Raw genomic sequence first — 27,208 nt, forward strand, 5'->3', positions numbered from 1 at the left:
CCAAGCTCCTGCAACGGTTGTATAGGGATCGAATGGCCCGTAGCAATGGGCCAGACACCCCATATTCCCGCAATACCTCCCACAGGACACCCCGAGGGACACGGTCGAATGCCTTCTCCAAGTCCACAAAACACATGTAGACTGGTTGGGCAAACTCCCATGCATCCTCAAGTATCCTGGAGAGGATAAAGAGCTGGTCCAGTGTTCCGCGACCAGGACAAAAACCGCATTCATATACTGAAGTGCTGGCGGAGCGCTGCTGACGTCGACTGAGAAAATTGTCAGGCGGTGGAAGGAATACTTCGAGGACCTCCTTAATCCCACTGACACGTCTTCCGAGGAGGAAGCAGAGTCTGGGGATGAGGGGAATGACCCGCCAATTTCCGGGGGCGAGGTCACTGAGGTCACTCTTTGGTGGCAGAGCCCCTGGTGTTGATGAGGTCCGCCCCGAGTTCCTGAAGGCTCTGGACATTGTAGGGCTGTCCTGGTTGACACGCCTCTGCAATGTTGCGTGGAGATCAGGGGCAGTACCTGTGGACTGGCAGGTGGTGGTCCCCATCTTTAAGAAGGGGGACCGGAGGGTGTGTTCCAACTACAGGGGAATCACACTCCTCAGCCTCCCTGGGAAAGTCTATGCCAGGGTGCTGGAAAGGAGAGTTCGTCCGTTAGTCGAACCTCGGATACATATATCATTGTGATGTTGTTTATTCTATTACTCTTGTTCTCTTCTGCTTGTTTTCTTTTTTCTTTCTCAGCAGGTGATCCAGGTGATTGATATATGCATTTTTTTTTCTTTTTCTTTTTTTTTTCCTGCTCATTCTGTTGGTTTTTGTTTTTTGCCCTTCTCCCCTGTCCCTCTTCTCAGCTGTTTCTCTTTCCCTCTTTCTCTCTCCCCTTCTTTCCCCCAGTCAAGTCTGTCCCGTATTCAGTAAGTGAAAATAAAATGAACAATAAAAGGTGAATCAAATGGACCATTACGGCAAGGCTGGGATGGTCAATTTGGTAAAGTAAATCCGTTGGGCATCTTTCTTTGCCTTTAGACAACAATTCTGATGGCAAAAGAGCCAAACGGGACAGGCCAAAAAAAAAAAAAAAAGAAGAAGTCCAGACGCTTTTCTTTGCAAGCTCCTTGACTACGATGACCTGGATGACTGAGAACCTTCACAGACAAAGCCCCCAGTGTTTCATTATGCACTTTGTAACATTGCTGTTAAGGACTTTAGACAATTAATGTTTGTTAGTATTATAATAAGTAAGTAAAGTTAATTTATTAAGCATTTTCCACAGACAAACAGTCACAAAGTGCTGCACACAAAAAGCATAAAATAAACAAGAGCATTACCTGGCATAACAGCCAGTTAAAAAGATACAATTAGAGACAATAAATAATCTGAAAAAATCTTTCAATAGAAATCCCGTTTTTAAAAAAAGTCAGAGAAACAGCATAGTTACAGCTGTTCCACCGCTTCTGTCAGAGATCGGAGGTGAATAGAAAAACTGTCTCCAGGACATCGTATTGAAAGGTGTCAGACTTAATTTTCATACTGCCAAGTCAAAACCATGTTTCATGTGAAATAAACACAAGCTTTCGGGAACCCTCTGTGGTGCACAGTGGAAACAATATTCAGAAACTCTCCTTTTTGTCCTTTTGTCCTTTTACTGCCACACAGTGGAAAAGTCTTACTTAAGAACAGGATTTGCTTAATAATACATGTCATATATGTTAAAAACATCCTCTTTATTAACTGCCACAACTTCCCCCCCCCCACAACTTTGTTGCAATTCTGTACTCAAAGAGACAAGAAAAGACGTCACAGACAATTTCAGTAGTTGTTCTGCATTTTCTCGTGACTCACTGCTTACTGCTCTGTGTGTATGTTGCATTTGAGACCTCATAAAATGGTCTCTATTTACAGAAACAGGAAACTATAAAGGGACAAATTTGTGGTTTGGCGGTAACACTTTTATCTGTCTGTTACTAACCTGCAGATGCAAAGGAGATGCATTTGTCAGTATGCAGCTTTGGACAGTGTTTCCTGTCCAAAGCAAAGTAGAAAATTAATTTAAATACTTCAGATTGGACTGGACTATTTAGGACTTAGATTGTTATACATTTTTCAAGGGATTCCATTTTCATTACTTGTATCAAATGCTGTTTCGTCCCTTGAGTTGCTCTGTCATGCCTTTACTGAAGTCGCCATCATTTGCTGCCTGTTTTTGGTTCTTAGCATCTTTTGTCTGTTTCAGTTGTCATGAAATGACAAGGGAGCGACTCACCTGATCATTAAACTCCACGTCGGTCTTCTAAAAGCAGACAGCTGTGCATAAAAATGTAATCCATAAAATAATGCAGTACCTTTTGATTGAAGTACTGTGCAAATACTGTGATAATGATCAAAATATTTCATGCCATGCACACATAACTCATAGATAGATGAGAAATTTTTTTGGACATCTAATTATTACATCAGAAATTAGGAAAATGGAAAAATACACTCAATCTTGCTTCCCAAATTTAGACAGTGGAAATTCCCTGCTTCAAATCACTTCACAGTGTAACAGGTACTTAAGCAACACAGAGGAGACACATGCTCACAGTGGCATCAGCAGAAAGAGAAACATTCAGTGTGGCGGTGCACTGCAAAGAATTACTCGGCTACATGTTAACAGTCAGAACGGGGACCACAAGTATTTAAAGGTGAGAACTTTTTTCTTCTCTCATGATTTTCCTTGATTATTGGTAATGACTGTTTATGATCATCTTTAACTACTGAAGTGTTTTTTTTATGTTAAGTCTTATTTTTGGATCAGTTACATTTTAGCTTAATTAAATGCAGTTTTTCCGCCATAACATCTAAGTAGAAGTTTTAAATTTGAGTTCAGCTGAAAGGCAATTTAAGGGTTGCATTAAGTGAGCTGAACTTGACTAACAGAAAACAAAACCAGTTTCTACTTCATTTTGGTTAACACTGTTGACATTTTCAGGTGACAGCGTTTGATTAAATCAGCCAAAGCAGTAAATTATGTTTACTAAATTAATTGATCATTAAATGCAAGATTTTCCTAAAACTACAAAGATCAAAGCACAAGAAATATAATCACACAGTGACACAAATGAATAACTAAGACAGAAACTCAAAGTTTTCATGTTGTAAACGACTTGCTCTTTTGCCCTGTAACAGGGTGGACCCTGGGCTATACATAACCACATAAAATATCTTTGATCAAGTGTTCCTGCATTTCAGCAACTGCATTTCATTGCTTTGTACTTGTGACATGTGCAATGACAATAAAGTTGAATTCTATTCTATTCCTGCTCTTCACAACAAAGTAAATGAGCGGTGTTTCTAAAAAAGGAAGTGGTTAACTGTGTAATCCACCTGTAGCTTCCCTTTTAACTTTCAGTAAGCACAGTGCAAAGACATTAACCAGTGTTTTGATTCCTGTTTAGTTGACAGAATAATGATGAATCAAACAAACCACACCGAGGATGTCTTCTCCTGCTACAGTCCTTCTGTTGAAATCTACCGGTACTTCGCTGTGCTGTGGGGATGTGCTGTAACCATCACGGGTACGGTCGGGAATCTGATGACCGTTCTGGCTTTCGTTTTAGACCCACGTCTGAGGACTCGCTTCAATGTGCTCATTGTCAACCTGGCTGTCGCTGATCTCTTGTACTGCACCATCCTGCAGCCCATCTCCGTCGACTCCTATCTACACCTCAGGTGGCGCAGTGGTCATCTGTGGTGCAGAATCTTCGGCCTGCTCCTCTTCCTCTCCAACTCTGTCTCCATCATTACCCTCTGCCTGGTAGCAGTGGGCAGATATCTCCTGGTCGCAAAGAGAGCTGTGTTTGACCGTGTTTTTTCTAACCACGGTCTTACTTTACTCATCATCTTTGCGTGGGCGCTCGGCCTGGTCAGCTTTGGTCCACTCTGGTCTGTCTATGTGTTTGTGCCACAGGTGTGCACATGCAGCTTCCATCGTACCGAGGGTCGTCCTTACACCACCATCCTGCTATTTTTTTATTTTTTTATTGGTCTGGGCTTTGTTGGTGCATTCTACCTGCTCATTTACAAAAAAGTTCAGGCTGCATCACAGGCTCTGCTCCGCTACAGACTCAGCCGCCGGTCATCCAAGACAAAACCAGCAAATTCAGTTCAAGGGACCGACGACAGCGGTGTGGAGAGCGGCATAAAGACAAGCACCTCTGATCTGAGCAGCCATGAAATATCCCAAAACATGGATGTGAAAAATCAAAATGTGACCTGTGAAAAGTCTTCCTTTTCCACCACAAGCAATGACACAGCATTAAATTCATCAGCAGCACAGAAGCCTTCCACTGATATCATCGAAAAACCACCTACAACCACACCTGCTAAAACAGCTCACTCATCGCATTCTGCAACCTCAGGGGACGACAGTGAATTCAAGCGTGTGACACGGATGTGCTTCACTGTTTTCCTCTGTTTTGTGTTCTGCTTTGTCCCATTTCTGTTGCTGAACATAGCCGACAAACAGAACCGCGCTCCACAGGTATTGCACATGTTCTGTGCCAATCTCACCTGGCTCAACAGCTGCATTAACCCTGTGCTGTATGCCATCATGAACCGCCAGTTTCGACAGGCCTATCATGTGGTGCTGAGTAAGATGGCGGCTCCCTTTACCCGCCTCTACAGCAGGTAAAACATGCCGCTACTGGATCCTGATTCCTTGGAACTGAAACTTGTCCGACATACAACACTGCTTTTATCACTCTTGTTATTCATGTTACATTACAGCTCTTTAATACGCACAAAAATCTTAACAATTATATTTTTATATGTTGTCATCTTTAGAGGGATGTTTCACAGTGTTCTGTACTTTGTATATACCCAAACCAGAACATGTGTTTTTGTTATGTAATAAATTATATATTGTAATACATATTACATTGTTGTATTTGTTACACGTCATTATTTTGTGTCACTTACATCATATTTAAAAAACCCTCCAGGATTAAAAAATCAGTGCTGGATATTGCTTTTCAATGCAACACGCCTTATTTCAGCAACTCAGGAACTTAGGACTCTACACTGTGTCTCAATTCTGTACTTCCTTTGCTGATAGTGACTAATGGTAAGAATAGGTCAGGTCATGCAGCCTTTAGGGTAATATGTGGGTGAAACGTGCATGTACAAACATGTTCGGGTTATCAGTATTTTACTCACTTCGGCACAAAGGAAGCTGATGGAAAAAGTGCCAGAAGCAGCAATGGTTAATTCAAATGTGAAAGTTGTGACACAGCACAAGTCAAAGCGTAAAAGCAGTGTATGTGGTGCTTTCCTTGGAAATTATAAGTATAGTATAAAGTATGAACTGCTTAACATGTTTAAGCTTAACAGTAACTACAGTAACTTAACCTTGTAAATCTTATCTTGAGTCAGCCTTGTCATCCAGCTGCTGAAAGTAAGTAAAGCCTGGTTGTAATCTGTGGTGAAAAAGTTTGCTGTTTCCACCTTTAGTGGGAGCAGTTTTCTTGCATATTGTGCTACTTTTGATATTGAAGTGTTTTTTCTGTGACAAGGAAACCATTAACATGGCTCTTGCTCTTGGACATGCTTAACCTTGTCTCCTTGTTAGAGGTGGGTGAATCAATCTAAAATACCAACACTGCCATTGGTATTGGATACTAGATAGACAGACAGATTTTTTGCAGATCTATTTATTACATCAGAAATTAGTAAAATGGAAAAATACACTCAGTCTTGTTTCCCCAAATTTAGATAGCAGAAATCCCCTGCTTCAAATCACTTCACAGGGTACTTAAGCAACACAGAGGAGACACGTACACACAGTAGCATCAGCAGAAAGAGAAACATTCAGTGTTGCAGTGCACGGCAAAGAATTACTCAGCTACATGTAGTCAGAACAGGAACCACAAGTATTTTAAGGTGAGAATTTTTTTTTTTTTTGTGGTAATGATTTTCCTTGATTACTTGTTTACGATCATCTTTAACTCCTTTAAGTGTTTTTTTTTAAAGTAAGTCTTTCTTTGGCTCACTTACATTACAGCTTCATCAAATGCAGTGTTTCACTAACAGACAGCCAGTGGAAGTTTTAAATTTCAGTTCAGTTGAAAGGCAGTTTAAGGGTTGCATTAAAAAACACACTGATTCTGAATTTTTAGTAAATTGAACAGTAAAACAAAACCAGTTTCTACTTCAACGCATTTGCAGGTGACAGGGTTGGATTAAATCAGCCACGGGAGTAAATCATTTTTAATAAATTGATTGATGATTAAGTGAAAGATTATTCTACAATTACAAAAATCTAAGCACAAAAAATATAGTGTCACACTATATTCATTAACCACAACAAATGACGGATTCTGCTCTTGCACTTGACGAAGGCAGTCGCACTTTTCTCCTCCTCCTCCTCTCCCTTAGCTTCCCTTCTTAGCCTCTTATGTCCTTGTCTAGTCTCGTGGTTTTTTTGTATTTTCCCTGGAACGTTCTCTCACAGTCTGTTCTTGTCATGGTCCTGGGTCTCCTGACCCAGCGTTTTTAGTTCCTTGTGATGTTTGTATTATTGTACTTGTGTGTGATTTATTCTATGGTTTCTAGTTTTGATCCGTTGCCCTTCATGTCTCTCTGTGTCCCCTCTGTTCTGTGTAAGTCTGTGTCTGCATGTTTGAGTTTCCCTCTGTCGTTTGGTTCATCGAGTCCTCTGCCTCATGGTTTATGTCTCTGTGTTTCTTAGTTGCTGTCTCCACTGTGTCAAGTTCGCGTCTCTGTGTGATCCTTCCTGTTTTACTTTGAAGGTCCGTGTCTTATGTGAATGTGTCCTGCTTTGCTTGTCTCGTCTGTTGATAGGAGTTATGTGGGTAGTTCAGCTTCACCACTAGGGGGCTGTCTAACCAAATTCAGAATCAGAATCAGAATCAGAAAGGGTTTTATTGCCAAATGTTGAGCAGGTTTACAACATTAGGAAATTGCTGCGGTGCTTCAGTGCAAACATACTGTCATAAATTGCGCTTAAATAGACATGAAAAAATAAAAGTAAGAATAAGAATTAAAAGTGCTACGTAGAAAGATATATACATGAGTGCAGGTGGTGATCAGTGCCAAAACATGGAATGATGCAGTGAACACAGCGTAGGGTCATGTGTTAGTGGTGGGAACAGTCGTACGTTTATTGTTCATGTGTCCAACAGCAGAGGGGAAGAAACTGTTCTTATGGCGAGAGGTTCTGGTGCGAATGGACCGGAGCCTCCTGCCTGAGGGGAGCAGGTCAAACAGACTGTGTCCAGGGTGAGAAGGGTCAGCTGAGATCCGAGCTGCACGCCGCAGTGTCCTGGAGGTGTACAGGTCCTGCAAAGATGGGAGTCTGCAGCCAATCACCTTCTCAGCAGAGCGCACAACACGCTGCAGTCTCTGTTTGTCCCTGATGGTGGCTCCAGCGTACCACACGGTGATGGAGGAGGTGAGGATGGACTCGATGATTGCGGTGTAGAATTGCATCATCGTCCGTGTTGGCAGGTTGAATTTCTTCAGCTGCCTCAGGAAGTACATCCTCTGCTGGGCTTTCTTGATGACGGAGGTGATGGTGGGCTCCCACTTCAGGTCCTGGGTGATGGTGGTACCCAGGAAGCGGAATGAGTCCACAGAGGTGATGGGGGTGTCAGTCAGGATGATGGGGGGGAGTGGGGCTGTGTGCTTCCTGAAGTCCACAATAATCTCCACTGTCTTCTGGGCATTCAGCACCAGGTTGTTGTGGCTGCACCAGGACACCAGACGTTCAACCTCCCTCCTGTAGGCAGACTCATCCCCGTCCGAGATGAGTCCAATAACGGTGGTGTCATCTGCAAACTTGATTAGCTTGACAGACTGGTGGGTGGAGGTGCAGTAGTTGGTGTACAGGGAGAAGAGCAGAGGAGAAAGAACACAGCCCTGAGGGGAGCCGGTGCTGATGGTCCGGGAGTCCGAGACATTCTTTCCCAGCCTCACGTGCTGCTTCCTGTCCGTCAGGAAGTCAGTGATCCACCGGCAGATGGGATCAGGCACATTCATCTGGGAAAGCTTGCCTCGGAGATGGTCTGGAAGGATGGTGTTGAAGGCAGAGCTGAAGTCCACAAACAGGATCCTGGCGTAGGTTCCTGGGGAGTCCAGATGCTGCAGGATGAAGTGTAGGGCCATGTTGATGGCGTCATCTACAGACCTGTTGGCTCTGTATGCAAACTGCAGGGGGTCCAGGAGGGGGGCCGTGAGGGTCTTGAGATGGGAGAGAACTAGGCGCTCAAATGACTTCATGACCACAGATGTCAGAGCCACGGGTCTGTAGTCATTTAGTCCAGTGATCCTAGGTTTGTGATATATAAATTGTGATATATACTGTGTCGTAGAAGCAGCGGCAGGTTATGTTTGCGTGCATGGATGTGAGCCACGTTAAAATAAAGAAGCTTGCTCACTACTACTGATGTTTTATTGAAAACACGACATCGTCAGTCCTGATTTCTCCCAGCTGTGCCCTCCTTCTGTGTCTCATTCCCCTCGTTACTCCCCAGTGTATTTAAACCCTGTGTTTCTCTGAGTCAGTGTTGTGTTGTCCCTCATGCTGTGTGGATCTCCCTGTGTCTCCTTGTCTCCCTCCTTGTGAGTTTTAGTTTGTTGGTCCCAGTTTAGATTAGTTTAGTTTGTATGTTTTTCCCCTGCCAGCAAATAAAGCTGTGTTTTGAGTTCACCCCCCCGAGTCTGTGAGTCCTGCATTTGGGTCCAACTCCTGCCTGCCGCACAGCGATTCATGACAGTTCTCTAAAATCTAAAAGAGGAATTATGGATTGGATCAACTGGTCCTTAAATGCAATTAGCACCCCTTTCTCAACGAGAAGTTTGGGCTTGGGTGAGCCTGAGTGCTGAAGATATCTACCTATTCGGAACCATGGTAACAGGGTTCTGGCGGATCGGAGCTGGCTTGGCCCTGACTTATCGAAGAATTAAGGAAGCGGAACCTGTTGTTCAAACCCCCACAAGGCTGCCCGCTGGGATTGAAACAATGGGAGAGGCGTGAGTTTCTCAAAATGGGTTTGAGTGCAGCACGGATAAGATCTTGGAAAGGCTACGGCTGCTATAAATACTCATAAGATCTCTGACTGCAGACTGGATTACACCTCGGAAGGGTTAGCTCGGAATCTCTGTGCGCAAATTGGATGACATCTCGGGGAGACGCACTGCCGTGAGTTCTCAGAATCTGCTCCTTGAGCACAAGAAATGACAACATCACAGAACGACTGTGTTTAGTCTGTTCCTTCCCATTCCATGCAAGGCCACCTGGGTTGGCTGGAAGACTGTTTACTTAGCCTAGCAGGGCGAAGGACACTGTCTCAGCTGAACTCTGGACACGCACACACATACATATACACTGATATGCACACACCCATCATTTTTTTTCTGTTCTCAAACTGATCTCCCTGTTGGAGCTCAGTCTGTGGGGGAGTTATTTTTTTTTCTCCTTATCTTTCCTCATGTGGTGCATTTTTCCATTGTTATACCTCTCTGACCTGTCTTCCCCATGTGATGTTTTGTGTAATGTATGTATGGTCGGAGGGTAAGATGGCGCAGCCATTGCGTGCAATAGGTCGGCAGCCTTATGAAATTTCCCCTTGTGGGACTAATAAAGGTATATCAAATCAAATAAAACAGAAACTCAAAGCTTTCATGTTGTAAACAACTTGCCCCTGTAACAGGGTGGACACTGAGCTATACAGAACTACTATTGAAAGTACAGGAAGTAGCAGGGTGACACTAATTCATGCCATTTCTTTTTTTGTTAAACAAAAATATTTAATCTATTATCACTAGACATAGCTTGTAAATCTTATCTAGAGTCAGCCTTGTGAACCAGCCTTTGTTTCTAACCTCTAAGTTCAGTATGTAGCCCACTGAATTGTGTTTTGTTTTGTTTTTTTGTTTTTTGAATTGTGTTAAATAAATTTCCCTTAGTTATTTTGGAAAATTCACAATACAAAAACATTCACAATATCACAACTATTTTATTTATTGCTTTAAAGTGCTTTAGAGACAAGCACATTTACACTCCAGGTCTCCAAAAAAAACTAGTTTCAATTTTCTGACCAGTTATGGATTTATTAAGAAAATTACTCACATATAATTAAATTATCAGCTCCATCACTGATTTTTTCTTTCAGCTTTATTAGTGAAATTTTCTCTCTCTCTCTCCCTTACTCTATGTGCAGTCGATGGATCACAGCTGTGATCTGTGAAATAACCCAAATACAACCAAAAACAACCCAAAACACCTTGAAATTATCACAAGGGGAACAGAAACATGGTAAACAGTTTCACTTATTGGTTGCAGGCACGTGCTGCTAGTGGTGACCTATACTGAGCCTCTTCGCTGAGATTTGCATCAGTTTTGCCCTTAAACAAGTTATGCACTGTTATGCAACAGTCTGTGGCACCTCGGACTAACCAAGCAACCTGGGGGAGGGTTTCAGCCACTGAGTATGAGTCTCAAGATGACAATCAGAAAGGTAAATTTGGTGTTAGCATCCTTAAAATCTCTCCAGCAAAATAATGAAAAATTACATCTCAACAAGGACATGTTTCTTTAGGCATTAAGCGATCAACTCAGTCACATTTGAGGTTTACTAATGGGAAAGTAGAAAAGAAAATAATATTTCAATGTGACACTTGCAATTCTCAAGAAGTAAATATTCATTCTCTTTTTTGGGATAATTCATGGTTGATTGGCCATGTAACTAATTTTGAACTTTGCAACCTGAAATTAGAAAAAACAAGTATTCACTGACCTTTCTCCTTTGTTTCGGGGCTTTCTGTCATTGAAATATCTGTTTCTTAAGTCAACTAGCTTCCTACTTACTACAAAAGGCAGCGTCATAGGTGAAAGATGAAGCCAACCCTGTGACACGTACTGCAGCTCCTCTAGCTGCCTCTAGATTGTAAGCTATTCCAGAGAAAGTGACTTTTTCAGATTCCTCCTCCTCATATTCATGAGTCTCTCTTAATTGTGTCTATATACAGAGCATTGTTAAATTGCATAAACAGACAGCCAAACAATTTTGTGCTCTAGTGATTAAAATGTAAGTACCAATTAGCAGGCATGTGTGATGCAACTAAAAGCCAGCTAATGACTGAGGGCTTCACCCGTTGTTCAAATATGGCTGCAACAAACTAACATGACAGCATGACTTTCATGTCCAGCCTGTTTCTGTGCAAAAAAAAAAAGTTCTATCAGCAGAAAATCATCATAATAGTCAAAATATTAGTTCTAGTCCACAATTTTTACAGGTAATGAGGTGCAGGCTAAAAATATAAAACCAGTTTCCTACATTTGTCAATGTACAATTTGTGTTAATAATCAAACCACACATTTCTTCTTTACTGGTGCTTTTATTGTGACTTAAATGACAGTGTTACTATAAAAGGACAAACTAAAACAGGAAGTGTGATGTTCACGTGAATTTTATCACGTTGTATGTGCCAATATTAAAACAATAACAAAGGGTTCAAAATAAACAAAGATATAATAAATTATGTGCAGTCTATGCAGTAATAGCTCATACAAACCTTTCCCGCCTCCTTACCTGGTCAGTTTTTAAGCATGATTTAGACTTTATGCCTAATCTTAAAATAATAAAGTATGGACTGATATGAGTGCGGCTCATTCAATGTTCTTACGTGTATCTCTTCATATAGCAGTAAAAATAGTTTAGGATTCACAGGGATGCTCTATAAATTTATACAGTGAACAAAAACATCAGTTATGTGTGATTTTCAGGGTCATCAGATGGGCTGTTGAGCATCTCACATGAAAACGGAATTAAAAGCAAACTATTTCATTTATGCTGGATTTGCCACGTGTGCCACATTTTTCTGATAGAAATGCTGTACTGTGTGTAAAGCTAACAAGTGCATTATGTACAGTGATATGGTTGAATACAAACAGAAGCTAAGGGAAGCTGCCACAGGACTGTGGGAGCAGACAGTTAAATCCTTGAAGGCTGAAATCAGGCAGAGATTGGTCATCTTGCAGGAGGTCGTTGTCAAAAAGGTTTGGATTGTTGAGATACATCAGCAGATCCTGCGGTGGTTCTGGGTCTTCAACAGAGCCATTCATCATGGGATCAGGGTCATAAGATTCCAGTGGTGGCGTCAGAGGATAAAGATCCCCGTCTTGTTCTAAGAGTGAAGAAGGAAAAAAAAAAGTTGAATCTGTTGTCATCGCTGTGTAGTTTATTTATGCTCTCGCTAGGGAAATGAAACTGAAAAAACATGCGATTTGCTGTTGAAGCCCAAAGCAGAAAATAGAAAATCACAGGAACTGATTTTGTACAGAACATTTAAACGATGTCTAACTTAGATAGTTTTTTTTTTACCTCAGAATAGCTCAGTTGAATCGATACTAAATACAAATATCACATACCCTTTGTAAAGGAATAGTTTATTTTATGGCATATTAGAAAAAACAAAAATGAGCATTTTAACCATCCGTAAAATATTTAAATCTGACTGAAAGTGTCTTTTAAGCTCAATAATTTACATGTTACTGAATAAATAATTAACCCTGTACATAAAAATCCTACACATGACTAAATCTGACTACTACTACACCCTCACCCCCATATTTTTCCGTCATAAAACTCAGACGTGCATAGAAAATACTGTTAATATTATTTTCCCTGTGAACCCAGAATCACGGAAATATTAAAATCCGAGAACATCAAGTCACTTAACGAGTGCAAAACCTCAGAAACTGTGAGAGTTTGACTGCAGCCATGAACAAAGCACTGACGCTATATGAATAAAACTAAATTGAACTGAATTGTTCTATATTACAGCACACACACATTTTCATATCTTAGTCCAGACATCTCATTTACATTACACTTTCCCTAGCCGCTTAGCCTAAACCTAACTATAACAAAACACATTTTGAACCTCAAAAATGCCTTCAAACGCGTGGGGACGGGCATTTTATTAAAGTTAAGCTATCTATGTACATGGTCTAGGACTTTTTTTTTTTCATTTTCCAATTCAAATTATGATTCAACCTCATAGCTGTTTGCCTTCGCTCAAGGCTTAAGTCTTTCTCTAAGGATTTTCTGACGTGTCAATAGAGAAAACAAATGGAAAATTTGCTTCTGAAAGCGGAGCCATTAAAAAAGCGGGCAGTCCCTGTTGCACTCTACAGTTCTCTATGACTTTAACCTTTAAAGCTTGAAGAGATCCAGCATGCATTGCAGATGAACAATTGCAAGTGATGAGAACAGGACTTGTAGGGATCAATGCAAACAGGGCAAAAGCACTTTGAGCAGTGAGGACAGCAGAGAAGGTGACCTCAAAGGGGAGATCGCAAAGATTTAAATCAGGTAAGATTTTTGCTTGTTATGAATGGGATCAAGCAAGGTTTTGATTTGACCAAAAAGTCAAACATAACGTACTGTAAACATTTTTGTAGTAATTAAATGAAGTAAATATAATTTAATTGTGAGTTTTAGAGATGCAAGTATGTATATTACTTCAGTAGTCATTTTAATAGCGACTCCAAGAATGTAATTTAATGTAAAAGGACCAAAAAGCAGCAGGATAATAAAACGTGTTAGTGATTCTATTGCTTGGCCAGAACAAGGCTTTATGGTCACTGCACCATGTGCATGCAGTAAAAGCAGCCAACATTCCCACAAAAGTTCAATTCAAGGATAAAAAATAAATAAATAAATCTTTTAAAAAGCTGTCACCTGACATCTACTATATTCAGACAGCATGCTACGCATTGATTTCATGCACTGCAAGACCATCACAGGGATGGTGACAGAGATTTTTGATGGAAGGTGAGTAATTTGTTTGACAAGGTCTTAAGCTGGATTGGACAGCAAGGAGAGGCATGACTCACCAGCTGCCTCTCCACACAGGCCATTCATTGGCTCCAGGCCTTCACCCTGTGCCATGTCAGAGGGCATGGGTGACCTGGCCTCCAGTGTGTTCCTACATGACCAATGATAAACAGTCATTACAACCATTAGCTCATGACATAAAAAAAAGGTGTGGGCACACCACTTTTTAAGTGAAGTGTATTTAAGTTTGTTGTATTAATGGGATGGGTTTTTTTTTTCTTTAATTCCAACAAGCAAGACACTATAAATTAGCCTGAATGTATATGGACCGCATACTTACTCCTTGGAAACAAACACCAGCTTGGTTTTGATGTACTTTATGTATGGACTGTCCTCTGAAACAAAAAGAAAGAGAAATTTGATTTAATGGGTCATCTGCAGGACTAACTTCAATAATATTTTAAATGGTGGCCTTACCTCCACTCTTCTCAGTGTAATACTTTCCAAAAGCCTTATCTTTCGGGGTGTCCGGATACAGGTAGAGTAGAGGATTTTCTGGGACATTTTCAGCTTCTAAGATCTGGTAATTTCGAATGATTTCATGGAAGGGAATCTGGGAAAGGTCAACTTTGGTGAAGGGCTGGACTGTCTTTACATCAGGCTCACCTAAACAGACAGTGGATGATGTATTAAACAGGTTACCCCGGCCACTGTGAAATGCAGCTTAGTTGTATTTCTTTCAGACATACAAGCAAAAAAAACCCAAAACACTCTCACCAGTCACAGTGATCTCCACCCAGGAGAAGGTAATTCCCCCAATGACGCTTTCACTGAAACGCAACAAGAACGTGCCTCTCTTTTTCTTCTTCAAGAGAGATTTCTCTTTGCCTTTGGTCACAAAACCCATGATGAGCCTGAAGCACAAAAGGAATTTTATTTTAAAAGGCAAACATTTCAGGTTTCACGGAGACTGACGTTATGAGCTAAACTGGACCATGCATATTAGAAACAGAGTTATCCAGATTACAATACTGACAGTGTGGCAAGTGGCTGGATTCTTTTAATCTGCTTAAACATTAACCTGACACTGCTGTCAAGTTTTCAAATACAGACGCTTACTTTTCTTTACATAAAACAGACATTTGTTGATAACATTTGGAGGACAACCTGCAGATTTTTCCAAAAAAGGATTATCCAATATAGTTGTCACGAGTTAAGAGGTACCTATTTGTTCTGTGTGACGTACAAATAATATGGAAGGTACAGTACTGTGCAGAAGTCTTGAGCCACATCTCATTCATTTAGAAAGTCAAAATCCCTTGTTATTTTGTAATTGTGTAAGCTATCTTGAGCAATAGTTCTCCAGGCTTTCTGAAGGTCTTTCAAAATTTTTATTTGGACACTGGTTTGTTTTTCAGTCATTCTCAGTCCAGTCCTTAAAGTTAACCATGATCAGAGGAATGTTTGTTTTGTTTAACCCATTAAAACTGACCTATGAATCATTCAAGCAAAAAAGCTTCTAAGAATGTATAACAATCATACCCATCCCTCCACAGATCCTCAAGGTATGTTTTCACCATCATCAAAATGCCATCAAACCACACCCAGAAAGTGTCAGGAGTATTCTCCTGTAACACAAACAGCAGAAAATGTCATTTGGACACACTTACAGGCCTATGTTCTCTGCAACGAAATGCTCAGATATATTTAGATGAGATGTAATAATTGTTTTTAGTGGTGAGGCTTAAGGTTAAATTACTCAAGACTTGCAAAGTATGGCTTGAGGGATTACAAAAAAACCAGTAGCTTTTAGGGCTCTTACCTTGGTAAATTTTGACCACGGGACTGTGCAGCTGTCATAGTTTGGCTTTTTGCCTGGAGATTAAAAAAACACGATGGACAATCACAAGCATGCTTACAAGCCACAAAGGACAACGAATTATGTCAGTCTTGTGCTACTATCTATAAATGTAAAGTTTGCAAAATCAAGATACATTTTAACAGTACATGAAAGTAGGTGTTGTCAACAATGAGCAGAATGAAGCAGAAGACGGTGGAAGAATTTACCAAAGAGCTTGTTTGCAATCATTTCCAGCTGAGTGTCATCCAGGCCACGTTTTGTGGCCGAGAGAAACTGCCAGCTCAACATCTCTCCAAACTGAGGCCAAGTAGCTGCAGGAGTGTTGGCGAAGAACATAACATCCTGGGAAAAGCAGACATATGCACATCATATGTACACGATTAATTTAGTCTGGCCCGTAATTGTATTACAAGGGAACTTGAATGCAAAAGCACAGCATGTCTGCCAGTAACAGTGACTTATCACCTTGGGATCCTGACTGAGCATGTTGAACCAGAGGACAGATGCCCAGGCACTTTGCTGCTGGCTGGAGTTTGAGATGATGACCACAGGGAGGGTGGAGGCCTACAAGTGTGTGTGCCATAAAAACATATAGCTTCTACTTAGGTCATAGTTCTGTCACCAAAGCTGCAAATTAATGATTAATTTTTAAACGGAACTAATGTTCTTTATCTGTGATGGCAGCCATATAACATGAAAAACGCAGAAGAAACTCCACCTGCAGCTCAACAGAGAAGCCTTTCAGCTCAAATACAGTGTTGAAGTAGATGATATGCAGCTCCTCTGTAACACTCAGAGAAATCTATAAACAAGAAAGTAACACACAGATCATTATTCCTTTATTATGATGTAACATTAAGAAGAGATGGTATCAGCAGGGTTACCGATATTAACTCACATCACTGACTCCTTTGCCACCACCTCCTGATTTCTGCTCCTTCAGAGTCTACAGACAAATAGTATTTATGAATTAACTAGTAAGAACGCACACACAGTCACTCCCAAATAACAAATAAAAATTCTCACCTGCCAGTAAAGGCTGTATATTGATATAAATGTTATTTTTTGAATTACTTGAGTGTAGCTGATGTATTACATGTTAAATACATTGTTAAATATTTGGTTTTAAACCATTTTTGTGTCACAGTTGTATAAAAGTCTTTGTATCTAATTGCTTATGAATTCATTATTGAATATACCAGATGTCTGAAGTCTGCCACCATGCCTCCATTCGTGCTCTCAGCCATGTTCAAGGCCTTAATTTTAGTCCCCAGGACATTGAAACGTCGATACCTACAAAAGACAGGAGGTTTACTAAAAACAAGTTCACAGCAAATGTCAAAGCTCAACGTGGCTTCTGAAACTTAGATGTAAATGAAAAAAACTTGCCCTTTGATCTGAGGAGCCTCCCTATATTCAAGGGTGAGAAAAAAACACAGCAGACGTGATCACAGGGAGGAATTAGACATCTTTCTCTAATGTTAAATCCTGGAAGTTTGTTTTAAGGGTAATGAAAACAACTAAAGGTCTGAAAGAGAAAACTTACTTGTCCATGGATACATCCACTTTCATGGAGTGGTTCAGTTCCGGAAACTTCACAAGAAGTCTGAAATGGTTAAGTCAGGTGCAAAATGTTAGAGCTTGAGAAATATGAAGATGATGAAGACAAAAATGTAAAAAAAAACAGGAAACCAGGAATGCTCCCAAGGTCACAGCATGGAAGAAGATGAGATGGCTCTGCAGGAATGCAACAAACTTTCAGACTTACTCGCATTATTTCACAATTGATTCTTTGTTTACATGGTGGAAATAAAGGCCAACCAAACCACTCTCTATACCAGTCTGTTTCTATAAAGATACAGCAGCTTGATATGCACATTATCCTAATAAGTACAGCATAGTACAGTAAGATAAGGGGGGCGCAATGTCAAACATATATTCTTACTTTGTGTAATATGCTGAGATATTTATAATTTATAATTAATTAATTTTTTGTAACTTTGTAATATACTGTATTATTTAATTTGGTTTAGTTAGTAAATGTTCTTACTGTCTTGGAGCACAATAAAGTATTCTGATTCTGACATTATTTACTGTAAGCTCATTAGTGGCTCTACAGGTTTAAACATTTTCCTAAAAAGCAAAAGATCAAAGTTCAATCCCAGGAGGAGACACAAATCCCTCTGGGGTTGTGCCAGCCAGGACACCCAGTGTAAACAAAATCTGCCAAATCAAACATGTGGATTAGGGAGCAGCTGAAAGTAGCTCTCTTATTAATGCAGATAAGTCCATTGAAACACTGCGTGCACGCTGATTTCTGTGCTGGGCACTGACCTGGCTTTGACAGAGAACTGGACATTTGTGCGGAGAACCAAAGATCCTTTCCCCTGAGGCATGGATGGCTGAGTTTCAACCACAAAGGAGCTAAATGTAAACGTAAAAGAAAAAAAGGGAATGTCATTTAATTAACTAAAAAAAACATAAAAGTGAAAGAGAACATCATAGAGTGTCCTAAAAGAAATACCTCTTGAGTAAGTCTCTTAGAAGAGTGTCCACTCTCTTCTGCAGTGTGGGGTTTTGGGCCTTCACAGGGTCATTTTCATAGGACACTTTTCCTACTAGCTCCTCCAACTTAGTAAGAAACTCCCACACCTGGAACAGACACACTGCCACACAGCTGAACCTAGAGATTCAGAAAGAGAATTTATTTTAATTTCATGCAGATTTTAGAGAATGGGGGGATGGACTTTGGAAATACAAATTCAGCTCAAAGAGAATAAACATACCACTTTTCCAGCTGATCCAGGCAAACATTGTCCAGAGCACCAATGCATGCTTTCTGCTGCCTCCTCTGCCACTCCACCAGCTCCTTCTTCACAAGCACATCAATGATGTCCTGAATCCTGTCCAGAATATCATTTAGGCCTGACAACGTGCTCTAAAAAGTGATAAAATGAGATAAGAATGTAAATAATTAAACAACTACAATAAAACATTTAAGAATATATTTAGGAATATTACTGACTCCATACCTTCCTGCAGTTATTCAACTTGTTGACAAGCAACTGAAGCGCTTTAATCTGTTCTTTTTTCCTGGCCTCGTCTACCACAGCTGCTTAAAAGTTTCCATGGTGGGATGAAAATTTCCACATGACAAAGACCAAAACAAAAGAGTACATGTAGCTCTGATTTAAATCTTTTTTAGATTTATTACTAACTCTCACAGACATTAAAGCATGCAAATATAACCAGATTGTTTTCATTTGTTTACCTTCCAACTTCTGGGTTTGGAATTTAAAATCAAACTCATCTTGCTGCTCCTCCAGACATATGATTGTATGTTCCATACACTATAGCACAAAAAAGGAAATGAAAAAACTGCGACATGCTTTATCCATATAATACAAATAATAACACAAAGGAACATAATCTCCACCTGCACTTCATTCCTCAAGCCAGCCAGTTTACGTTCAAGGTCCTGCTGACTGCTTGTCTCCATTGCCTCTGGCTCAACTTGCAAAAGCTGGACCTAAGAATAAACAAAGGTGGAGCTAATACCAAGATCTTATTGTCTTTCAGATGTAATACTGGGTGAAGCTGTCACAAGGGAAATAGTAAGTGAGAGTGTAGTGTAAAAACTGCTGGGGGGAAAATCTTCACGTTTTAGCCCACACAGTGAGTTTCATGGTTCTATTTCGCACACACAGCTCTTTTTAAAAAACTGAATGGAAAAAACTAAAACAGGATAAAAATTTACACTAGGCTCCTTGAAAGTTTGCATTTAATTTTACACTTAAAAGCTGAATTGCAATACTACAAACACAACAGCTAACAATGGAGTCATAACATAAAAAAAGCCAAAACATGGCAATACACCAATAGATCATATGATATAATGTTTTCCTGTAAAAAAAAAAAATACCACATACAGGTATATCCAAGTGTGCAAGTGTAGTGTTGGGGCACTATTTTTAGCAGAGCATTACCATTTTACAGTACATGCTAAATACCTATGCTTTTCTGGGTTTATTTCTTTTCTTAAGGCACTTAGCTACATTGTTATCAAAAGTGGCTATACATAAAGTTTATTTTTAATTACCACAATGAGACGTTACACCAACCTTTTCAGCCAGTTCAGCGCTCTCCAGGATTTCCTTCTCTTTTTCCAAAAACCAAAGGATGGTGGTTGCCAAAGCACACGGATCATCCACATACCTCTGTAAGAGAGAAATAGCAGAGGCTGGGAGTCACATGTGTTAAAGTATATTATATTACACTGATACAGTATATAGGCCAATCAACTGTGCAGACTTACTGGAGGTCATTAAAAGGCTTTTTTTTTTACTTTTGTCACTTTTTATAAACCTTTACTGTCATATTATCATTTCTCATCAGCCAATAAAGGATTAATAACAGGTTAATGTTTTCCTATGTCTAAATATCTCTCACTTGGCTAAACAGGAAATTCTGAGCATGTAAACACATAAGCAAATCATGGTAAACGGAGTGGTTGGAATTATGATACTATTATTCAAAATTTGCTTTTCCATTTTAAACCAGAGACGTCACTGGGTTGCTCCTTTACTGGACACACCTGAAAGTTCTGCTTATAGCGCCTAATGTTGTGCTGCAGTAAAAATGACTCCTCCTGGACAAAGCGGCTGTGTTGGATGTCCAGATTCTCAAGCAGGACCTGGAACAGCACCATAGCAAAGGCATGGTCCCGTGCTGCCCGCTGCCTGTAGAAAATGACATAATAAGAGCTTTTCACAGCCATACTCACTTACAGTAATCATTGAAACTCGTTGAATCACAGGGTTCCTTACCACTCCTGCTTCTCTATCCAAGGGGCCAGGTAGTGCCGAACATCCATGGGTAAAGCATCTCTGTCATAGAGCTCGTGTAACTGCTGTCGGTACGCAACAGGAAGCTGTCTCAATCTGTCCCACTGTGCCATCCTAAGGCACACAAACAGCCAGCAATCACATTAAAGGCTGGATTCAAGTCAACGGGAACGAATGTGTATCTATGCCGGGTGTTAACTTGTCATCCTAGAGTGCGACTACTTTATAAACAGTGCCATAAAGAGTATAGTGGGCGAGTTTGTACCAGTATGAAATCAACAGCTGAGCGAACAACAGATGACCGTAGACCAAGTCCTTACTGCATGACGTGAAATCCGTGCACACTGTTTAAGAGCGATACTGAAAATTTAAACTTTATATCTGCAGGTTAGCTAGCTGGCGGAAAAAGTGCCAAGACCACAAATACCCGTCGATAATGACCCGTCGATAATAACACATTTACTCACCTCAGTGCAAGATATCAGTGCGAATCCACTTAGTATACCTTATTAGCTTTCCGCTAGATTAAGACAATGTGCATATCTAGCTCTTCCGTCGAGCTACTTTGGAACGCTGGTAAAACAAAACAACTGTCAAGAGCAACCAAGCGTGTAAAGTGTTTCCCCGTCAAGTCTTTATTTTACTGCTTTTTCATTGGATATCTATTTGTCCCGCCCAAGAAGACCATGACGTCTAAACTCCCGACGCCATTTTGGCTCTGAAAGAATTTCCACCAAAGGCAGTTAAAGAGCCGAAATGTCGCGAGAAGACTCGCAGATTCCTCGTGAGTTCAGACTTAACGCCTGATTGGTTAGTCTGTGGACAGGACCACGCGTTCTGCTGGTTAACGCATCTGTCAATCTCTCGCGTTGCATAGCAGTGAGCAAAATAGAAACTTACGGCCGTGTAACCAAGAGATTTCCCGAGAAATGACGTTTCGAAAGTGACAAAGCCAAAGAGGAGCATGTGACTCACAACAAACCTCAAAACAGGTTGTGTGTCTTCGTAGAATCATCTGAGAAGAAAGCGTTTTTTATTGTATTCCCACGTCGTTTTTATTGTATTCCTTTATGCAAACACAATGAAAATGAAAAAAAGTACCTTTACGTTTATTGGAGTAAAATTCGAAAAGCATGACGTTTTATCCTTCATACCTAGTATTAACAACAACGTTAATACTACTAATAATAATATTAATACTAAGAAGAAGAGTAGTTGGTGTTTTTGTCTACCAGTGAACTAAAACGTTGACACACATGGAAAGTCTCCAGTTCTTTGTGCATATTTTCAGTACAGTAGCTGCTCCCCAGAGCTGGCGTGCAACGAAGTACTTAGAAGTACAAGTACTTCGTTACTGTACTTAACGAGAATTTAGAAAAATCAGCATACACAGACTGTCATTTTGTGCGCAGTTTGTACAGCTTGTTGCTAACTAAAGGTCCAGTGGAGATGAAGAAGAAAGGGTAATATATTAAAGGCAAGAACTGCTCAGAGGTATTTACGCAAGTCCTCATGTGTGTAAATCAGATATTGGGTTTGTGCATGTGACATTATGTTTTTCATACTGTGAAAAGTGCTGAAAAACAAAATCTTTGTGTTTTTAAAGGTTGAAAGAAAATACTCAGCAATTTACTGCTCCTTAACCCACAGGGGCTATTCACAGTGGGTGGCTCCGCATGTTTTGATTTACAAGCCAGGCATATTTTGCTTATTAGACGACAGCACACTGTATTTAATGTGTTCATTCTCTCGATTTCTACTGTCACCAGTAGATGTCACACTTCACTCAAAGAAATTAGGATGCCAGTTTGGATTTTTTTTTTTTTTTAACTTTGACTCAAATGCGCCATGCAGGTGTGAAGAAATTCCTAAGTTCTAAATATAATTTCTCTTTTGCAAATCTAATATAGTTATTATTATTAACTTAACCATACATTCTATAGGTCTGTTGGGCCTATCAGATTAAATATTTTGATTCTTATCCTTTTTTCAGTATATTTAGAGTGTGGCAGGTTATTTTAAATAAATAATATGTTGTGTAAGAATATCTTGATCAAGTCAGAGGGAATTAGGCAACAGACAGGCAACACTCTGCACTGGTCACTGGTCAGTCACAGGGCCAGCACCAAACACACACAAAAAAAGAAACACAGTGGGTTTCTTTCTTTTGGTTCATAAATAATCTGCATCAACAGAGAGAACAGACAAATTCACAAACGTCTCAGACAGCTGGAATTAAATAGAAATTTGAGTGTATCCTGTAAGCCAATACCAAGGAGCGTCTCTTAAATCTAAGTCTAATTTGCAACAGTGTGGCCAACTGCAAAATGTCAAGGCCCTGAAAGTGAAGCAGTTAAACAGAATTTTTCACCCCCCTGAAGGGAGGCAGTATGTAATCAGTTCGGTTTGTTTGTCTGTCTGTCTGTTTCTTAGCAGCATAACATCCACTGTTTTGAAGATATCAAAATTTTGTGTGATGGTAGATATCAATAACAGCTCGAGCTGATTTAATTGTGCTGAAAATTGGGCCAAGGTTAAGGTCAGGGTCACCCCAAATGATAAAATCAGTGAAAACTTTAAATCTACCGACAATTCTTTATGGCTTATCTTCAAATTCCACAACTGGCTAAGCATTTGACCTTGAACTTCATTGTTAGCGTTTACTTTGAAAAAAATTTAAATAAAACATAAAGAGTTTTATTGATTTCATTTAAGTCTGTTCTAGTTATATGGGTAAAGATAATAAAATACATCACAATCACACACTAACACATCTGCACTTATGGCCAGTTTGTGTTATCTGTTGGAGTGTGAATGTTAGGTAAAAGTCCTTAGGTATTGCAAAAAGCCTTGTACAAATATGTGTGTGTGTGTGCGCGCACGCATGTGTGTGTGATCAGCTGACTCAAATTTACAGTATGAAGCATTTTGATTGCTTAAATTGAGTTTGAAGGCGCCTTATAAGTGCCAAACCCCATGCCACTTATTTTCTTCTTTTTAAAGTATTATGTAAATATTCTTTAAAGCTGTGTTAGGTATGTACTGCAGTTCAACACGAGCGTGCACATTAAATATTTTCAGCACAAAAAACAATCTGATAACTTTATACACTGCCACCAATTTAATGTAAAATTTAATAACATTTACAGGAAAACATATACAGCAACAATATTTTATCATGAGGCTAGTGTCCCTGCAATTAAATCCGAGCTGAGAATATGACTGCGACCTGACAACCTGACTGTAGGTTTCAGCTGAAGGAAGAGACAAATTAAAAATAAAAAAGATGATAAACAGAGACGGGCAAAATCAAAGTGTTGAGGGACTGAAGGTTTTGTTTCCTGAGACCAGTCATCAGTGTTGCTGCCTAATACGATTAACTAGTAAACTACTTTATAAAGTATATACTTAAAATATTATTTCTAAGCAATGGCTTAAAGCTTACTTTCTGAGGATATAAATTATTGGATCTGTTTTCAGCTCATGTGGACATTTTTCACTCTGTGGAATGACTTTTATTTCATCGTTAGCTTACATTGTCTCTCTTTTATTATTTTATATATGCAGACAATTTGGAATCTGTCTTAATAATATTCTTTCGTTGTGTACACACTTACAAAAAAAGAAAAGAAAAATTGCACTGCAAATTATCACTAATAGTTACTATGCAAACAGGTAAGCTATCAATTATTGATCCTCTATCTTTACACATGTAGCTATGTCAGTATTTATTGCCAGAGTTTAAGAGGGTGATTCATTGATTCTTCAGTCTATGGTGATGACACCCTCCTCCACGCTGAACTGGTTCACCAGCATGTCATCTTCCTCCTTCATGGAGTTGAGCAGATACTTGACCCCAGCTTTCACTCCGGTCTTCACCCCTGCACCCAGAGCATAGCCTGCTACCCCAGCAGTCCCACCCGTGGCGACCATGAGGGCATCTGTTCCGAGGTCAACGGCGCTCAGGATGGCTCTCTCCTTGGCTGTTTCAGAACAGTTGACTGAGGCGTAATACACAGCTGTGCCAAGGTTATAGAGTGTGCTGACTCCAGGGATCCACTCCATTACACTGTACACGCGCTGCTCGCTTTTGTTGATGCAGTTCCTCTGGGTGCTGCGCTTCCACCGGTGACCAGTTGCTGCTGTGGCGCTGCACTGATGGATCCAGGTCTCAGATTCTGTGGATTCAGATGGCAATATGCGACTACCTTTTTTCCACACTGCCTGGTACATCCCGGGTGTGTGACGCCCACTGCTGGTCACACCAGCACACAGGAATCCCAGGCTTTCACAGCTGCTCACAGCATCCTCCAGTCCACCTGTGCCTCCCTCCACAGCGTTTCCTATCAGCACGGTCCCATTTACTCGACTCCAACCCTCGCAGTGCCCCTCCTGAATAGTGTTGCCTTCTCCCACGAATGCCAGCTGCTCAATGTTAAACATCACAGCTTTTATGTGTCGCTGAGTTTGATCTCTCCCTGAAGGCAATGATGCTGATGTGGGTGTTGGTGCAGCTGCTGATTTACTCATCCTTCGCTCTATTAGGCCTTCTACCTCCATCAGGAGCTCCTCTGTATCAGCCACTCCCAGCAGATCATACAGCTTCAGCAACAGGGTCTGTGCTTCCTTTGGGCACCCTGCCACCACCAACACAGGCACCAAAGAGAGACCCAACAGCTCCTGTGGAAACATGGAGGACAGCGAGTCATCCACAGCGCTGGCTGACAGCAGCTCCTCACAGCTGATGTTCCCCTGAATATGTAAATGAGCTTGAATCTGCTCCTGAAGCTTCGCCCCAAGGACCGATGTCATTCGTTGGGCAGATCGGATTCTTTTAGATTTTTCCTCAGGTAAGAGACCAGACTGAACTTGAGATCCCAGGAGAGAGTCCAGATTCTGTTTGGACACCTCCTCTACAGCTTCATGGGTGTCACTTCCTGGAAGCAGAGTGCTCTTTTGCACCAAAGGAGGTGGGACCCTGCACAAGGCCTGTTCATTCAGCAGGAGCTGGATCACAATCAGCCACTTCAGCTTGGAGGACATCATCCTGCTTTAAAAGAACACTTTTCCAAAGCCACTACACTAAATCGGAATAGTAAAAACAAGGGAAAAAAAACATTAGGGTTATTATTGTATGTGCTGAGTAAATAGTGCAATCAAAGACCTGGATTATTTGGTTAGTTTGTCATCACAGTAAATGTAAACCACTTTGTCTTATAGATGAGTTCATAATTTTTTAGCTGCCGTGCAGTGTTATTCTTGTGGTGTTAAATCCTTTGCTGCAGGCACTAAGCAAATATTGACTTAATGGTGTTTATGCATTTGCAAAGGTACGCTGTGCAGGAAAATAACCTTAGTAGAACATTTAACCTTTAAATCCAGAACAAAAATGCTGTTTGTAAAAAAAAGAGTTAATCGCACTGTAACTTTAACAAAAAAAAAATGCTATTAACAAATCTATTCTACATCTAAAGTGAAATTAAACCCAAAAAAAAAGCAAAAGCAGTAAAAAAATGATTTTGTTTAGCAAAGCAAGAAAGAGCAACACGTCCTGAAACTGGCCTCTCACTCGGAGCTGAAGCAATTGCTCATGTCCTGTTTTGTTCTCAAAAACAACAAAAACATCCTGTTCCATATGTTTATCGTACACCTACCTTATTAATAATTAGTGTTGCTCATGAAGTCCTGAGCGTCTGACCAAGATGGCTTCCATGTAGGATGCTTTTTGTATTCCCCTTTTTCCCTTTTCTCCAAACGTACATAGTGATCTTCTCTCCCTTTGCCTCCAATGAGAATCTCTTTCTTTACACATGACATCCCACAGCCCTCCCTCTGTATCATCCGTCTTTCAACTCCCTCTTCTCTTTGGCCTCATTGCTCAACAGGGAGATCAGGGCTTGAATATTGATTCACGTGGGGGAAAGTCCATGTGTTCTAAAGCAGTTTTGTTTGTCTGCCCCGCCATCCTCTCATTCTCCCCGCCCCCCACCTAGTCCCTCTGCTCCCCCTGTTCCCTCTCACACAGTCGCCAGGTTTTGTTTTTGACCCAAATACTTGAAAGAAATCTCCCCTCGTGCCGTTAGCGAATTTATCTCTTACAGAACCAAGTGAAGGGGGGGGGGGGGGGGGGGGGGGAGGATTTAAGGTAAAGACCCATCACAAAAGCCCACATAAAACTCTGTGTGCTGTGTGTGCGTTTCTTTTCCTTGTGCCATTATTTTACATCCTAATGCATTACACACTGCTCCATTTACAAACATACTTTTTCTTTTTCTTCTTTTTTTTTTGCCCTGAAGCTCTGTTGACACACAATATAACGCTGGTAAAAGTCCATCTTGCACCCAGAATAGTGCAGTTTTGACCTGGAGCATCAGTGTCTTTTAGAAATGTGACTTTATCAGAGTCATTGTGATGACGCATTTAAGTCGTTACCTTTATTACATTTTTAAAATTACAATCTAATGAATTGCAATGCCTGCTTGTTTTTTGTTTGTTTGTTTGTTTTTTTTGACTGATTTGAGGCGTGAAACATTTTCAAAAATAAGCACATATCCTGTTTGTTGTTGCTCTTGGACCGGCATTAAGCACAAAAGAACTTCTTATCCAAAGAACTTAACTTCTTCTCCTGATCCTATACCACTCACTCAT

General features: G+C 40.4%; 3 protein-coding genes across 5 annotated transcripts; 1 reads left to right on the forward strand and 2 right to left on the reverse strand.

Annotated features, from left to right (window-relative positions):
• Positions 1 to 2,518: 2,518 nt before the first annotated feature.
• On the forward strand, positions 2,519 to 4,925 carry LOC146709543 (G protein-coupled receptor 84-like). Its single transcript, XM_085458042.1, has 2 exons — positions 2,519 to 2,698; positions 3,452 to 4,925. The coding sequence occupies exon 2, from the start codon at positions 3,463 to 3,465 to the stop codon at positions 4,684 to 4,686; it is 1,224 nt and encodes a 407-aa protein (XP_085314168.1). The 5' UTR covers positions 2,519 to 2,698; positions 3,452 to 3,462; the 3' UTR covers positions 4,687 to 4,925.
• A 6,466-nt stretch (positions 4,926 to 11,391) lies between these two features.
• On the reverse strand, positions 11,392 to 21,250 carry stat2 (signal transducer and activator of transcription 2). Of its 3 annotated transcripts, none has more exons than XM_085456555.1 (24): positions 21,028 to 21,243; positions 20,543 to 20,674; positions 20,311 to 20,455; positions 19,838 to 19,933; positions 19,153 to 19,245; positions 18,988 to 19,066; positions 18,749 to 18,831; positions 18,503 to 18,654; positions 18,241 to 18,399; positions 18,051 to 18,140; positions 17,263 to 17,322; positions 17,106 to 17,126; positions 16,916 to 17,009; positions 16,615 to 16,662; positions 16,435 to 16,518; positions 16,182 to 16,280; positions 15,923 to 16,058; positions 15,678 to 15,730; positions 15,398 to 15,483; positions 14,633 to 14,769; positions 14,333 to 14,521; positions 14,196 to 14,250; positions 13,915 to 14,006; positions 11,392 to 12,200 (listed from the first exon to the last, which is right to left on the reverse strand). In XM_085456555.1, exons 2-24 carry the CDS (start codon positions 20,671 to 20,673, stop codon positions 11,971 to 11,973), a joined length of 2,412 nt encoding a protein of 803 aa, XP_085312681.1. In that variant the 5' UTR covers position 20,674; positions 21,028 to 21,243; the 3' UTR covers positions 11,392 to 11,970. The 3 variants fall into 3 exon arrangements, with proteins under 3 accessions (XP_085312681.1, XP_085312682.1, XP_085312683.1); XM_085456556.1 differs by having other exon boundaries at positions 18,749 to 18,828; positions 21,028 to 21,242; XM_085456557.1 differs by lacking the exon at positions 13,915 to 14,006 and having other exon boundaries at positions 12,076 to 12,200; positions 21,028 to 21,250.
• Positions 21,251 to 23,676: 2,426 nt separating this feature from the next.
• apof (apolipoprotein F) lies at positions 23,677 to 26,373 on the reverse strand. Its single transcript, XM_085456558.1, has 2 exons — positions 26,215 to 26,373; positions 23,677 to 25,642 (listed from the first exon to the last, which is right to left on the reverse strand). Exon 2 carries the CDS (start codon positions 25,604 to 25,606, stop codon positions 24,326 to 24,328), a length of 1,281 nt encoding a protein of 426 aa, XP_085312684.1. The 5' UTR covers positions 25,607 to 25,642; positions 26,215 to 26,373; the 3' UTR covers positions 23,677 to 24,325.
• Positions 26,374 to 27,208: the final 835 nt, after the last annotated feature.

Source organism: Copadichromis virginalis, linkage group LG5, assembly GCF_057382275.1.
Source record: "Copadichromis virginalis isolate Kocher_CV1m ecotype Utaka linkage group LG5, C_Virginalis_male_GT1.1, whole genome shotgun sequence".
NCBI lineage: Eukaryota > Metazoa > Chordata > Actinopteri > Cichliformes > Cichlidae > Copadichromis > Copadichromis virginalis.